Below are 16,648 nucleotides of genomic sequence, written 5' to 3'. Positions count from 1 at the left end.
TACAATGATAAAATATTTCAAATTCGTGCCAAAATGCTTTTACTTTAAACTATGCACTTCAAGTATCTGTTTTCAGGATTCTGCAGATTTTCTTCTAAGCCTGTCTCACAGTAAAACTGGCAGGAATCAAAAATACACTAGAAAAGCAAAACACATCAGCATCTAAAACCCAGACTTTGAATAGAATGGCCCCCACATTCCTTGCAGAGCTGGCTTCAATGAAGCGCATTGCATTTTGAATGGCCTAACTGAGTAGAACTGATAGGATGGTTTCTCCTGGCTGGAGAGTCAGATGAGAGAGCAGGATTTCAGAATAATAGGTCAGCCATCTAACAACAGGATGAGCAAAAATTCCATCACTTAGTCGTGAACTTCTGGCATTCTCCACCACGGAGATTAACTGCATCCAAGGCTTAGAGCAATAGATATTTGGAAGTTCGGGAATTAAGCAAATTAGGAAAGAAAGTGGAGCGGAGGGAGAAGGTATCGTATTGAATGGCAGAGTAGGTTCAAGAGGCCACAGGGCCTACTCCCAGTCCTGTTTCATTATTCATTCCCTTTCACATTCTACTGTAACAGCATGTAATACCAGCAATTTTCAATTCAAATTTACATTATTTGCAGTTCCACCATCATCCCCAAATACATGAGCTGAAGTTGCCTTTCAGATAGGAAAAGTGAAGCCACACGGCCATTTGAGATTATCCCAATTAGGTGAATTGATCCCAAATCCCCTACTCCACAAAACAGCAGTAATCTAGTAAATCAGCAGAAGATTCTCAGCAGGTCTGGCAGCATCTATGGATTGAGAAAAAAGTTAACTGTTCAGAGACATCTCTCCACAGATGCTGCTGTATACTTGCAGCATTTTCTGTTTTTATTTCAGATTTCCAACATCCAGTCCTCCAATTTTGCCAAAATCTCTTGACCTCAGCTAAAGTCATTAAATGAACTAGAACAAGCTTTGAGATTATCTTGTGCACAGTTCCACACTTCTATGTTCTTATTGTGAAACATTTCCAGAATCATCTGGTTTTGATTTTGTAATGCCCAGTTGTGTCTCCTCCACTAATGGCAGGAATCTCTCTTCCACCACCACCCCCCCCCACCTCCTTTCCTCCTACTGCCCCAAACCCTTACATGACAAACTATCATTTCAAGGCATGAACAATAAATGTCAGCCTTGCAAAAACCTGAATAATTGATAAAGTACTTGGCCACTGTGCAATTTCCATAGATATCCAAAAGGTGGGATTTAGTTAAGAATGTCAAGGATTACAAGGCCAAAGCAGATGGATTGAGTTAAGATGCAAAGTAGCCGTGATCTCAGAATGATATTACAGCTTCGAGAAGCTAAATGGCTACTCTTGTGTCACACCCAAAACCATGATATCACTCAACGACCAGAGTCACTAAATCTCCCTCGTCTGACCAATTACCTACTAAAATAAACAGAGTACTTGGAATTTTCACAACTCAAGGATGTACCAAACCATTTGAAAAAAACAGCCCAAAAACACACTACCTGTAAATCCATTAATCATCCATTTCCTCATGTCATTTACTCTTTCATCTTCCACCCACAGACATTCCCGGAGATCTTCCCTCCCCTCCCCTCCCAACTTCCTTTGCATCTTGTTTTCCAGCTCCGATGAAAGGTCATGGATTGGAAAGGCTACCTCTCTCTACCTGAACCAGAGTTCCAGCATTTTCTAATTACCATTAATGGAGATGCTTTGAAGTATTATGGCTGTTAAGATGGAGAAAATATGGCAGATATTGCAAACAGCAAGATCCCACAATAATAAGTTGCGCCCCCCCCCCCCCCCCCAAGGATATTGTTTGAGGGATAAACACAAGTCAACAAGCACCAGGGAGAATGCCCCCATCCTTCTCAAACTGCACTGTAATCTTTTCCAGTCAAGGGGATGGGTGGGACCTCTGCTCAAGACCAGTGTAGACTGACAAAGACGTGCCTGCACTCACTGGAGTTTAATAGAATGAGAGGCGATCTCATTAGAACAAACAAAATCCTTGGGTAACAAGAGCATCAATGCTAACTCAGGCAGGAGGACTGAACTGGAGACTAATCTCAGAATAAAGGGCTGGCTATTTAGGAATGAAGTGAAAAGTGTTTCACTCTCTAACCACCACCACCACCCCCCAACAGTTCCAAATCTTTGGAAATGCCTACCTTAGAGGGATATGGATGGCCAGTGAAGTGACCATCAATACCATCTGCAAAAAATCCTCCAAGTTCACCAGAAGGGCAAGGTAACCATTGTCAACTTCCTCTCCCAGGCCAACATCCCTAGCATCGAGGCCCTAGTTACTCTCAGTCTGTGTTGGGCACATCAGGTCATTTGAACAACCAACATCAGACTCCTGAAGCATGCTATCTCATGCTCTGCCCCAGAAGATTACCAGGTAGACAGAAAAAGATTCCCACCATCTGAACCAAGTGCAAGTCAATAAATCCCAAAGACCCCTGCAATAACCCCAGAACCACACTTGACTATTTAATTCAGTGACCATGAACACCAACAGCAACTGTGCCTAGAAGATGTTAACTGCATTACTAATGTACACTTTAAGCCTGTGTCCCCCCAATTCAGTTCCTGTTACAACTTAGTAAGCTCCATCGCAAGTCATTAAAACATTTATATTGGGAACCCCCATATGCAGCCATGCCAACGCAAGCAAATTCCAGGCATGAGGATCTGCTGTAAATCTGAGACACAGTGACATTCCTACATTAGGTTAGACCTGGTGTAGGATCAGGTTTTTAAATGAGGATAATTAAATGTGGTCTGCAGATTAGAAAGCAAAAATCATAATTTTTTAAAAACAAATTCTGATTGTTTTAAATTATATTAAACTTTGGTGTTATTCATGTCAACTTTAATGCTTAAATATCCAAATCCAAGAAATTTTAAAACTGAAAATCAATTACGTTTTGACTCAAGGCAAGATCAGGACTCTCCAAAATCAGACCTTAGCAGTACACCATCCAAGGGTCTGTCAGTACAGAAACCTGACCTGTGCTGATACAGCTTTTCAACCCAAAACCTCAATAATTCCCCTGCACATCCCCCCTGTCCCAAAACATGCTGCTCCACCAGCTGAGTTCCTCCAGCAGATTGTAGCATTGAAACCTTGCTGCTCAATTCCAGAGCCAGGAAAGTGACGAGGTGAGTGTGGACATGCAAGGGCCACAATGGTGACTCAGACCAGTAGGTCATACCCAGGTCAAGGTCACTAAATTGTGTTAGACCTCATTAAAATGTACAAACTGATGTTAACCTTAAGAACACAAGAAATAGGAGGAGTAAGCCAATAAGTCTTTAAACTTGCTGTACCATTCAACAGGACCATGACTGACCATCTACCACAGGACCATTTTCCAGAAATCAATTGACCTGTATTGATTTCAATGACTGAACTTCCACAGCCCTCTGGGAGAGAGAATTCCAAAGAAGTGAAGTTTCTCCTTATTTAAGTCCTAAACAGCCTATCTTTTAAGAGTCTAACTCCTGTAGAAACTCCCTGGGAAACATCCTCCCTCTACCTACAGTCTGGCCTACTTAATCTCCCCTCATTAAGACAAGAGCCACCATTCCCAGATTCCCTCAAATAGCAAGTCTACACATTTTAGGTAAAAGCACCAAAACTGCACACAATAGGGCACCACAGTGACACAGCTAGTAGATCCTCTGCCTCACAGCACCAGACACCCAGGTTCCATCTGTGTGGAGTTTGCACATTCTCCCTGAGACCACCCAAGTTTCTCTTGGGTGCTCTGGTTTCCTCCCACATCCCAAAGAGGTGTTGGTTGGTAAAGGGCAAGTGGCAGAATCTTGGGGGGCAGGGGAAGAGAGTGGGAAGAGAAGAGAGAGATACAGAAGATCATGGTTCAATGCAAATGGATTAGCATTGATGGGTAAAATGATCAGCATGGACATGGTGGTCAAAGGGACGATTCCTGCAATGTACAACTATGACTACAATTAAGTATCCAAATTGGCCAAAAATGATTTTTATAAATTCATGCTGACTCTGCACAATCATTTTTTTTAAAAAAGTGCCTCAATATCACATCTTTCATTATGGACCCGGCATTCACTAACCATTATTAACACATCCATATTCACTACATCAGGCTGCCAGCTATGGCTACCCACTAGCTATTGGAACTCAACCTATATCCAAAATTTGGACCAAGTGTTGTAATTACAAGTTTGCTGATGACATGAAACTAAGTGGGAAGGTCATTACTGAGGATGCAGGGCTTTGAGTGAATATGAACAAACTAAATGAGTGGGCAATAATACTGGAAAAATGCCAGTTATCCATTTTGATAAACTATACAACTACAATACTGTCACTTAAATGAGTTACAAACTATTTAACATTGCTCTTAATTAAAATAAACATACTAATAAATCAGCTATCAACCTTAGTTATTAAATTTCATATGTAGCTGGCCCTTGAGTTATTATTTGATAGTATTGACATATGCTCTTATTAAATTTGTTTTGTCTTACTTAATTGGATTCAACTATTTAATGTGAATATATATTTTAATAAACTTAATCTTTGAAATGTATACACACATTAGCTTTAAAATGCCGCTTTATATCAAAAACCTACCATTACATAAGCACTGCTGGTGACATTCCTTTTCTTAAACTGTTTAGGGAGGGTGGACAACAAGTTTTAATTTGTAGTCAGAAGTTTTACTTTAGATAAACTTGCCGATTAAAAAATGTGAAAAGGCTATTTTGTTCCTCCCGAAAAGATGAACCGTTTAAGTTAAACGAACGGTAGAACAAGTTGGAAAGCAGTTTAAACAGAAAGGAATAAAATGCTACGACACAGGCACATTTTACCTGAAGACATTTAGTGAGTTCTGATTATCATTTCAGAGGGAGAGATGTTACCATTAAAGCACAGTTTAAAAACCTATAAATGTTAAATATGACTTAATTTGGTGTAAAAATAGCGTTTTATTTGGATGAAAAACGGGGAGGAAAAGCCTGCCTGTCCATTGTTGGTCAAGGGCTACCCAGCCACTTGCCACCATTTTCTCTACATAACCACAGCCAGGGCCTTAGCCAACAAACCCCCACTAAATGCTTATTAAACCCGAAACTAATCGGGTTACTATCAACCCAGCGCTTCAGCAAGTGTCCCCTTCACGCAAAATCAGTTTTTCTCTTAGCCCCCACACCTCTCGGCAAAGAAACTTACCAGCAGGCTCCCAGCGGACTTTCCCGACAACCCCATCCCAGCCGAGGGCAGCTGGGAGGCGGGCACCTCGTTACGTTAGACCGAGGCTCAGCTGAAGTACGAAAAATTCGACGGAAATAGCACACAAATGGTAGCGACTATCAGAAAACTCGAATCAGGTTTAATTCGATCCAGTTTGACGTTAAGATGCCACTTTAGGGGTGCGAATTGGCGATAAAAAGGCTGTCAGTAAGCGGCGCTTCCGGTGAGCGGAGCCTAGGCCGCAAGCACCACAACGCCTCAGACCAGCTCCAGACGAGCGTCGTCGCTTTCTCCCCTCTCTGGGTCCGCCAAAAAAACCCTTGCCCTATACTTCGGTAATGCTCGGCCATTTCCGTGGCAACCGCGGGGGCGGGTTTCCGAGAATTAATATATGCAAGGAGCCGAACGGCGCCAGCCCGGCCAAATCCCACCTCCCTTCCCGCGGCCGGTCCAATCGGCTGCGCGCTGACTTCGTTCGGCCGAGCTGATTTCCATATGGCGGCGTTCGAGTCCCTGCGGCGGCAGTGTGGCGACCCCGTAGCTCTCTGAAATCTATATAATGCGGCGCACAAGCCAGAGAGTCTTCAGATGCGCTTTGAGCGCATTCGGTGCGGGAGGGAAAAAGGGGAGGAGTAGGGAGGTGTGAGGCGGGGTAGTAGTTAAAGGCGAAAACGCGGGGTTCGGCTTCTTACAGTCGATGCGAGTGTGACTGTCTCGTTGCCCGGTGGCTGTTAGCCCACGATTTTAAACAGTTTTTTGAAAGGAGTTAGGGAGCTGTTTCCTCCCACCCCCTAACGAGACGTCGCCTGACTGCTGGGAGTTTGAACCATGCAAGGACCTCCTTCTGGAGACAGCGCATGCCCACTGCGCACCATCAAAAGGGTTCAGTTTGGTATCCTGAGCCCAGATGAAATGGTATGTCTTTGGACTTGTATTTTGTTCTGTAGGGTTGGGAAATACAATTTTAATCTTTATAAAAGATGAAAATGTTGCATTAACTATTTGTACTTTGACTTTTGTAAGTTCTTTTAACTTTCCATTATATTGTGACACTTTGCTGAACTTTTATCTACATTTTTGAGGATGGGATTTTTGTTTTAATTTTGACAAAATTGTGTAAGAATTTGTGAATGAAGGGGTGCATTGTTAGACTACAGTTCTGCAAAGTGAATATTGAATTTTGTAAAGTGAATATTGGTAGTTTTAGAATAATCTTTGGGATTTTATTTTTGAATGAACGACCTGTGTTTTGAACACTTCGAGTGGAGCAGCTTTGTACTCTTTGCAGATATCTAACTGTTTCCTCTTAAGATTTAAAGGAACATGGTTTTGAAGAAGCAAACCATTTTCTACTGAGTTTAAGATTTTTCCTGACATGCCAAATAATTTTTTCACTGAATTTAACTTTGAAGTTTTGCTTTTCATGGTCAGTTGTGACACAAGCAGGACAATTCGTCATTTGAACTTTTTGCTGGTGACGAATAGAAACACAGTTATATAGACAATAAAGCTATTTGACCTATTGCATCCAAATCTACTTCTCCCTCTGCCCATACCTGCTGCGTTGCAACATATCAGGGGCCTATCCACATAATTCATGAGTGTGGTATGAGTGTCCACCCCCTCCCACTATAACTTCTTGTCTCCCAATTAGCTTTCAGCCTTGAATTTTTCCCTCCCCACCTCACCCCCTTGGGTTGTTGACCATTCAAATATTGTTTATAATCCAATTCATAATCTATTCAATAATGCCAGCAAGTTGCCCTTTCAATATCATGCCAAACAGCCTCATTATAGTCTTGTAAATCTGAGCAGGCTGTATTCTTTTCGGATTGTGATGTGGACGTCCCATTCAATGCAACAGGTTGGATGCTGATATCTTCAACAGTTGGTACTGTTCAAAATTTTTCCACCTGGGAAAGAAAGGTCTTTAAAGCACAGCTGTGAGGAGTGCTTTACTACTTTTTATTTAAAGGATTATACAATTTTGTAGTTGGTGACTGGCTTTGGAATGACTACGAGCCTCTGAGTCACTGCAGTCTGCAGATGAGAGTGACAAGCAATGGATGGTAAATGAACATTTGGCCATACGTCAGCCTGCTTTAATGAATGCCTTGGGCTTGAGCAGCTGGAAGTGTGTTCCTGTGTCACAGAAAGCACTTTGCATGGGTTGTTAAGTGGGTGAACCTTTCTGCAGTTGCTTAAACTTTGGAATTTAGGAATGGATTCATTAGATTCTTCACTGCTTTCTGCTGTGACCTTCTCCCTTTCAATTTCTGCCTGCTTAGGGCAAATGGTCCCAGTTTCTTGCTGATCTACAGTGGACTCCTGGGCCATCTGGCAGCTGCCCAGGACTGGCTGTGCTTAAACAGCTATTGAAATACTGGAAATGTTGAACCCACCTCTAGGGGGATTTGAGATTGCTGCAATTGTCTTAATTTTTTATTACATTATGAAGGGCTGTTTCACCACCTCTCAAACCTGATTACAGCAGAACCTCTCCCTCACACAACTCTTGATGTACAGCAGGTCAGGAAGGATCAATCCAGGACCACCTCATTCTTGCTTGTCAGTTGACATCACTGGCTGTAACACAGGAGTGATGCAATTGTTATGTAACACATTCCAGAAAGGCTTGTTTGCCTGTGTGAGAATTGCAGCAATCATCTTGTACACTGCAGGTATGGGCTTGGCTCTGGCATTATATTATCTGTGACTGATTTGGCGTGTATGTTAGTTTATAAAGATTGTTCGCAATAAAAACAGTTTACCAATAAAACTTATGCTGTGAGTTTCTCCTGTTATTTTCCAGTTCACTTGCCCACCTTCCCACAACCAACCACTGCCAGATTTAACAAATGCCAGTAAGTCTGTTGTGCACCATTGTAATAAGAACACAAGTAGTATGATGAGGCTTTAGCCCCTCAAGCCTGATCTGCCTGCCTTTGATAAGTTCATGGCTGATCTCATCTTGGTCTCAATGTCACTTTCCTGCATATTTAGTTCCCCCATGCAACCCCTTCCAATGACCCTCAACTCCCTGTAGTCTGTTTCAGCATTGAATATATCCCTCCACAGCTCACTGGGGGGATAATTTGAGAGATTTGTGACCCTTGGGAGAAATTTCTTTGTCTTTCCCAATGTAATTCCTTCTAAAACTTTACACAATAGAGCACAGAGGAGAGCTGATGGCAGAAGTGTAGCCCCAAGCAAAATGTTAGCAGCCACTTCTAGTGAAGGGACATCTAAATTTTGAGGTGGGGAAGAGGTAATGGATTTGTTATCTGTACTCAACTTTCATTTATTCTCTGAACATGCTGAAACATTGCATGTGCATTATGAAACGAAATCTGACCCATCCACTCGGAGAACTGTTGTATCGTTTGGTAGGCTTTAAGTTCGAGGTGGTGGTTGAGAGGGAATGCCAGAGATTGGGGCCCAGGTGGCATGAGGTGCAGTTGGTCCCAAAGGCTACAACTGGAGGAGAATGTATTTGAGAGGCTTGAGGTTGGAGAGGATTGATGGTAGGGAGGCCATGGCGGGATTTTAGTGAGCATTGGGTGGGGGTGGTAGGTGCGAGTGCAGGGATGTTTCAGACAAGACATATACTGTCAATTTGAAGTAAGTTTTTAGTTTGGGGCTGAATGCTGTACTGGAGGCTCTTCATGCCTGTTTGCTCTTTGGTACAGATGTCTGCTAAATCTCTCCCTTGTCACCTGGCAAATATTTTCCCTTCAGGTATTTATTTGACTCCATTTTGAATGTTTCTAGTGCATCTGGAGTATGGCCCTGCTTAAATATCACCAAACTATTTCCATTTACAAATAAATACTGATATTAATGTTATTTGCAAAGGACATGTACTAGCCTTTCTGGAGTTTCTTTGAGCTCCATGAGATTGGTTTCACAGTAGTCTATAACTTTGAGGTCTGCCCTGTGAATCTTTGCTTCTGGAGCGGATCAGCAGGGCTGTTCTGGGGTGAAGGATTTCAATTCTGTGGAGTTGCCGCAGACTCTGGGTCCCCCTCAGAGCAGTGAAAGTTGGGGGGGGGGGGGTGAATTTAGAATGTTCAAAATCAGGAAGGGTTTTGATAAATCTGTTTCCTTGGCAGGAGGGTTGGTGACTGAGAATAGCAACAGAGTGACGCAAATTGGAGTGCTCATTCAGAGTTGGCACAGCTGGAATGGGCTGAATAACCTCTTGTGCAGATTGTTTAATCAGGAGCCAGTATTGGCCAACGACTAGTGGAATACCCTGCTGTTGTGGATCCTTGTGTGGGACTGACCTGCTTAGCTCATTGTATACTGTAGGGCCGTCTTGAGCACGAGTCCAATAGTAATGTCTGTTGTATGTCCTTGGATTTCCCCTGTGCTTAATTCTCCATGGAGAATAAACACAACAGATGATTGTCATGTCTTGAAACTTGGACCAGCTTAAGTTCCTAAAAATGTAAAATTTCCCTTGTTATAAATCAGCTTGCATATCATCCATGTGTCATACACAGGAAGCAGAGGTGGGTCTTTGGGGGAGGAAGAAATATAATTGGTATCCCATGTTCAACTGTCGCTGTTACCAATGGTAGATGGCCATGTAAATGTCACCCAGTAATTGATATAAACAGTGGTGGGGCTGTAAAGCTTCAGCTGAGGGAGGGTATAACTACTCTAATTGGATTCCACCAGCAAATGTCTTGCTTTGAGGAGGAGTGGGTAATGGTGCTGGTATGAGAATTAGTTATGAGAGGGATTTGGTAAAATTCCACTTTGTGTGTGGGGCCATAATTGGACAGGTTCTAAGTAGCAGGGAGCCAGAGCACAATGGTTTTGATTTTCCTACAGGAAGCAATTGGGGTGGACGCCATTGTATCTTCTGAGGGAAGAGTTGGATAACTAAGTTAGACTAAAGTAAGGATTCAGGGAGGATTTGAAGAGCATTTCTAGATTATGCCAGAAGTAGACATGATGGTCTCTACAGCCTGTTACACATCAGTCTCCTGCTGTAACATGGGTGGGGTGAATTGGATAATGTGGGTATAGTGGGCTGGGTGTGGGCTCTGTTGGACTGACTGTCCTCCCATGAAGGGAAGCTGAGGTTTCTGAGTGCATTCAATTATATCCTGGAAGCCAGAGCTGAGAATCTGTGAAGATGGTTCCTCTGTTCTCTGGCTCTCCAAGGATTTGGCTTCCTATCCAAAACCCTTGCTCTGCAGAATAGCAGCATCTGGGCCTCTGACAGTGCCAAAGGTTTACTCCTGTGTGCCTGACGCCCAAAGGTTGTGTTGGCAGGTCTGTTGATCCACTTGATGTTTCAGCAGTACACTTGACTTTTCTTTCAGTCATTTCATGTGGCCTGATACCCCTTGTGAAAAGTGCCCCTGGACCCCGAAAGGGGAAGTGTTCCCAGTGGGTGCTGAAAGCTGGGCTGATGGTTGCCTTTCTCCATCCTTGGTTAAACCTTGCCCTTTGCCTGTTGTCTTCTCGTATTGTTGGCTTTGTGGAGCTGTGCAATTCAGGTACTGGCCTGTCCAAAGATACATCTGCTGCTCCAGGATAGATGGGGAGAAACAGGCCAGAAAAATGTGTGGGACATCTTAATTGTGACTTTTTGGCCCGATTTGAAGAACAGCCAGCCACAGTGCAAGCATAAGGTGGCAAGTGGGTGAGGGGAAGCTGTTGGAAGGCTAGCGTACAAGTCCTAAATAATAAAGGAATGAAAGTGAAAGGCATGATGACCTCAAATGCACCCGGGGAGGTGTAAAGTCCACCGCAGAACCTGCTGTTGGATGCAGTGGTTTTGATCTGAAGGCATTGAACCCAGTGTTGAGGCTGAAGGCTGTAGATTCCCTTGGTTACAAGAACCGTTGAGTGGCACGGTCCTCACTGCAGTGAGTGAGAAAGTGTCTCATGTTTTCCTTGTTGTTCCCAGAAACGGATGTCTGTGACTGAAGGTGGAATAAAGTACTCTGAGACCACGGAGGGGGGCCGCCCAAAGCTGGGTGGCCTGATGGACCCCAGGCAAGGTGTGATCGAAAGAACCGGAAGGTGCCAGACTTGTGCAGGTAAGCAATTTACTTGGAGAGGGAAGATAACTGCACAATACCCAACTATGCTGCACACAGAATGATGTCTCAAGCCCACTCCACTTCCCTTAACATTGTTTACCCCACTTACTATCCTCACAATACCTAATTGATCTGCTGTTAGAAGCCTGGAATCACTATTCTGCCTATGGTGGTGTTTATTAAGGGACAGGATCCAATTAGTCTCTGTTTACGTTATGTCGCTGAAGGGATTACGATTTAAATATAGTTGGTGTCTCTGCTCTGAGGTGAGGCTGGGTCTCCAGGGACCCACACCAATCTGCTGTTATTCTGGGCCTGAGTTCCATTCTAGTCCCACTTCAATACAATAGGGTAGTGGGATCTTAAATGGTCTACAAAACTGTGTGCTTGCGTCACTGCTTTGTTTAACCAGTGTTAATAAAGGGTTGGAGAGAATGTAACGTTGTGCAATATTGCATTGGCAAGGGGCAATCTTAAGGGATAAAGAGCCTGCATTTATGTAGCTCACTTCACAGGAACACAAAGCAGCACCCAGGTCGTATAAGAACAGGAGGTTAAGGCCAGTTCTAGGAAGCATCTTGGAGGAGAAATAGATTCAAGAGGAAGTTCCAGGACTCGGGGGGGGTTTGGGCATACGGAGGCGTTCCTGCCAGTGGTGGAAAATGGAGATGTGAGAGAAGTCTGACTTGGGCAGTCCCAGTTTATGGAGCTTGGCAAGAATGTCACGGGGTGTTTGAATGTGACCTTGCAGGGAAGGAAGCCAGTGTAGGTCAACCCTGCCCAGAGTTGGTGGGCAAACAATGCTTGATGGAAGCTGGTGCAGAATGTGAAAATACCATCCAGCTTTTTGGTTTGAGGTTGTGGCCTTGTATGCAAGTTTCCCAAGGCAGGTGATTAAGGGTGGCAAACCTTGCCAATCACAAGGACCTCATCGAGGGCATCAAATCAGAACTTTTGCTGGACTATATTGTTGAGCTGTCATCCTAAGGTTGAGCAGGTTGTCTGATGACAGCACAGACATCAGACAACCCACTCTGCTATTCTATCCCTCTTGTCATTTCAGAAAGCTAGCTAATTCTGCTGGGTTTCATCTTTCACTGTTCCAATGTCCCAATGAAGTGATCTGTGTGGAGCACTTTGTGTTTTCTGCACTAATGGTGTTGAGAGTCCATTTGCTGCCCTATCCCTTGAGTTTGTGCACAGGCAGACTGACTATTAATCCTTCAATGTTTGGAGCTACTTCTAACTGAATCGTCATCCCAACTTTAAAGGGTTAACTCTTCAGAAATCTGTTTCACACTCTGGGGAAAGGAAACGAGAGCAGATTTCAACAGAATATGGGCCCTGAGCAAAATGTGCTGTTTTGGATGTCAAGAGTATGAAGCAATCCACTGTCCCTGTATTGTCCACTTAGTGCAGCATCTGGGGCTTGTCTTCCCTCACTGGAAACCACCCTGTCTCTGCTGGAAACCACCTGCTCTCAACTAGCCCTTTGTCATTGGTTCAATCTGCTGTTGTCTTAATACATGTGTGACACTTAATCGTTATGGGTTTCCCCCTTGACCAGTTGGAGGGCATGGGAAGGTGCGGTGGTAATGGGGAGGGTTTCCAATGCCAACTAAAACTCAATTTTCCAAGAGAATTACCATCATTTTGTGTCAGAAATCATTGGAAAATCCCAAGACTCCTTTGTGAGGGCATCAAACAAGCATAAAAGGTGAATTAAAACATTCAAAGCTGAGTTTTAAAGTTGAGGTGAGGGTACTAAGAGTTACCAGACCAAAGCAGGTAGGTGCATCCAAGTGCCAGATCAGTCAGGATCTAAATTGCATCCTCTCTCTACGTCTTCTGACACCCGATGCATTGTTTCACCTCACTTGTCATGGGAAGGGTACGGTGATGTGGGCTTTGGACCACCACCTGATCTAGTTTGTGTTTGCAGGTAACATGACCGAATGCCCAGGTCACTTTGGACACATTGAGCTAGCGAAGCCAGTTTTTCATGTTGGCTTCCTGACGAAGACGATGAAAGTTCTGCGCTGCGTCTGTTTCTTCTGCTCCAAACTGCTGGTGGATTCGGTAAGCGGTGATTTACTCCTATTCATGAGCCTGGAGCACAGAGACAGGCTGGTGGGATGTGAGCTTCATCTCCCCTTGGTTCCCTTCTCCCTTGGATTTATCCAGCTTCCCATATTTCCATACTTCCACATCTTACGACATGGGAGGACATTGGAACCAAGATGTCGGATGTCCTCCTTTGTCATTCTCCCAGTCCTCACTAATTCTACCTGTTAGCTATTCTCCACCACTTCCCCCAGATTCTACCAACAACCAAAACACTAGGGGCAATTTACAGCGCCCGATAAAGCCACTGACCCACACCTCCTTGGATGTGGGAGGAAACTGGAACACCTGGGGGCAACTCCTGGGGTCATGGAGAATGTGCAAGCTCCACACAGACAGCACTGGAGGTCTGGTTTGAACCTGGGTCTCTGGAGTTGTGAGGCAGCAGCACTACTAGCTGCACCACCATGCACTTCCTTCAATGCTTCAATACTGTTTTAGCAGTGCTAGGTGCGGGATAGATGTTCACCACAGACAAAATGAAATTTGTCTCCAGTCTTTAAGCCAATGTGTTCTGTTTGTGCTCTTCTCCCAACAACCCTCAGATTGATTCCCCTCTCCTGTCCTCTCTTGCTGGTCTCTGTAATGCTGGACTGCAGCCAATGATGACTCCTGCCAAGTAGCTTATTCTGTGCACGTGGACCTGGGCAATCAGCATTGTCCCAGCCTTTTATTTGTCTTCCATTGAAACAATGCCTCAAATTGCCAAGGTTCAGATAGAGACTGCAATCACTTTGTGTTTCTAGTTTTATTCCCACACACACCTACGTAATGTTGAGGCCAGCTTGGTAGGTCTTTGCCACCCTGAAATCTTAATGCCATCAAGAGGCAGGTGTATGTGGCTGACAGGCCATGAGTTCACTCAGGAATCTGTACAAAAATGATCTCGGGAATGAAAGTCTGAACATACAAGGAGCGTTTGATGTCTCTGGGCCTGTACTCAGAGTTAAAAAGGATGAGGAGGGATCTCATTGAAACCTACCAGACACTGAAAGGCCGGGATAGAGTGGATGTGGAGAGGATGTTTCCATTATTAGGAGAGTCTGGGATCCAAGGGCACAGCCTCAGAACAAAGGGGTGTTCACAATTATATGGCAGAGCAGACTCTGAGCCAAATGGCTTAATTCTGCTCCTATATCTCATGGGCCCCACTCTAGTCTGTTACCTATGGTCTGGAACCTCAGCATTCCCGTTTTCCTAGAATGATGTGTTGAAGGCTGTTCGGCCCATCCTACCTGTGCCATAAAACATGGAGGACAATCTTTGTGACAATATGCCTGCATCTGTGTGGTTTACTTAGAGGAATTTCTTCCTACTTCTCTCTCCCTGTAGAATAATCCTAAAATCAAAGACATCTTGATCAAGTCTAAAGGCCAGCCACGCAAACGCCTGACCCATGTATACGACCTGTGCAAGGGCAAGAACATCTGTGAGGGAGGAGAGGAAATGGACAACAAGTTCGGAGTGGAGCAGCAAGAGGGTGAGGAGGACCTCACCAAGGAGAAGGTAATGGAGTGGTGGGATTGGGTGGTTGTAACCCTCCCTCCTTTTAGAGGTAATCTTGTCAGGTGCATACAGTATAGGGGGCCATGTGGTTTATTGACACCTCCTTGCTGGAGACGTTCCAAGTCTTCCTATCCAATTCCATCTTTTGAAAGTTGCCATTGACTGTGGCTTCCAGACACTCCTTGTGGTAACGAGGTCCCCAACCTGTTGGGTGAAAAATTGGCCGTGAATTCCCAATTGGATCTCCAGGTTGAGAATCTGACGGCCGTTTTGGTTTTCCAACAACCTAAGGATCCTCTACTTTGCGTTTTCAAAGGGTGGTTGCTGTGGAGCCCCACGTAATTGCTGTGATTTAGCATCATCGCCTGTGTGCTTTTCTCCTGCCTCCCCAGGGTCACGGGGGCTGTGGTCGGTACCAGCCTCGCATTCGGAGGGTGGGCTTGGAGCTGTACGCAGAGTGGAAGCACGTGAATGAGGACTCGCAGGAGAAGAAGATCCTGCTGAACCCAGAGCGCGTGTATGAGATCTTCAAGCGCATCACGGATGAGGAGTGCATCATTCTAGGCATGGACCCCAAGTACGCCAAGCCCGAGTGGATGATTCTGACCGTCCTCCCTGTGCCACCTCTCTCTGTGCGTCCAGCTGTTGTCATGCAGGGCTCCGCGAGGAACCAGGTACCCATTCCACTGGGTGACGTGGGGTCTGGAAACTGAAGCACTGGGGACATTGTATGTCAACACGATGGGTATTGGGGCAAGGAAGAGCAGCTACTCTCATCAGACCACCCTGCTTGTGAGTACGGACCCAAAGATTTCCTTCCCCTGCAGCTCATAATTGAAGGGAAAATACTCTGCAGAGAACATTCCTATCAGAGCTCTTTACCAGCCTCTGTCCAGTCCCTCTGAAGTTAACCAGGCTTCTTGGTCCTTTCTGAGCAGCTGAGGTTCTTTAAGCTTAAAATCGTTCTTGTAATTCTCAGATCTTTCCATGGTCACTGTCACTGACCATGACACATCAGCTCCAGATGTAATCTAGCCTTCACAAACATGGCTAATACAGTAAAACTCCAATAACCTGGCATGCCTAAGATTTTGGATGACCTGGATTGGCAGATTTTCCAGACTATTTGTTGTTATTTCTCTTCGTACTCCCAGCCTTTTTGTAGATGTTACACAGTGTTAAATGGATTTTTCAGTGAACCTGCCAAATTGAAACGGAGCATGGGAGTGTGGAAAACGTCCCCACCCCCCTGAGAGTTGAAAGGAAACATTACCTGGTGTGTCAGTTGCCAAACCATTGGGATCTCTGAATGGTTGCCTGCAACCTTTTGCCTCCAACTTTCATGTGAGCTTCTAAACTCTGCTCTGGGAGATGATCGACATGAGACGTTAACTCATTTTCCTCTCCACTGATGTGATTCCAGCATTTTACTACACTTTGCTTAATTTGTAATGCTGGGAGTGTTATTTAGTTGCCCTCCTTATTTCCTGCACCAACCCCTCCACCTCTCACCGGTCTGAGTTGGGGAGGAGGGAGAACTAGCCAGGGTTACCGAGCATGTGGTGGTGGGTGGTGAAGAAGAAGATCCAGTTTGGCTCTAACACCATCCACAGACAGATGGCTCTAGAGGCACCTGCAGGCCTGTTGGGCAGGGTACTGGGACTCTCTGCTCTGCACCTCAGAGG

At 44.7% G+C, this 16,648-nt stretch overlaps 2 protein-coding genes across 3 annotated transcripts in view; one reads left to right on the top strand and one right to left on the bottom strand.

Annotated features, from left to right (window-relative positions):
* Nucleotides 1–5,551, bottom strand: part of LOC127586615 (G2/mitotic-specific cyclin-B3-like) — a 44,475-nt gene extending 38,924 nt beyond the window's left edge. For both annotated transcript variants that reach the window (XM_052044725.1, XM_052044726.1), the window contains exon 1: nt 5,251–5,551. The gene's annotated coding sequence lies outside the window, so the exon portion shown is untranslated. The remainder of the gene's footprint in view (nt 1–5,250) is intronic.
* A 325-nt stretch (nt 5,552–5,876) lies between these two features.
* polr2a (RNA polymerase II subunit A) overlaps nt 5,877–16,648 on the top strand; it is a 35,438-nt gene continuing 24,666 nt past the window's right edge. Inside the window, exons 1-5 of the mRNA XM_052044704.1 lie at nt 5,877–6,186; nt 11,198–11,330; nt 13,276–13,412; nt 14,790–14,963; nt 15,356–15,637. Of these exons, the coding sequence (XP_051900664.1) occupies nt 6,100–6,186; nt 11,198–11,330; nt 13,276–13,412; nt 14,790–14,963; nt 15,356–15,637 (813 nt within the window). The 5' untranslated portion in view covers nt 5,877–6,099. The remainder of the gene's footprint in view (nt 6,187–11,197; nt 11,331–13,275; nt 13,413–14,789; nt 14,964–15,355; nt 15,638–16,648) is intronic.

The sequence above is a fragment of the Pristis pectinata genome, chromosome 37 (assembly GCF_009764475.1).
Source record: "Pristis pectinata isolate sPriPec2 chromosome 37, sPriPec2.1.pri, whole genome shotgun sequence".
In the NCBI taxonomy this organism is placed as follows: domain Eukaryota; kingdom Metazoa; phylum Chordata; class Chondrichthyes; order Rhinopristiformes; family Pristidae; genus Pristis; species Pristis pectinata.
The sequence above is the reverse complement of the archived record's forward strand: the minus strand, read 5'-3'. Positions and strand labels throughout refer to the sequence as shown.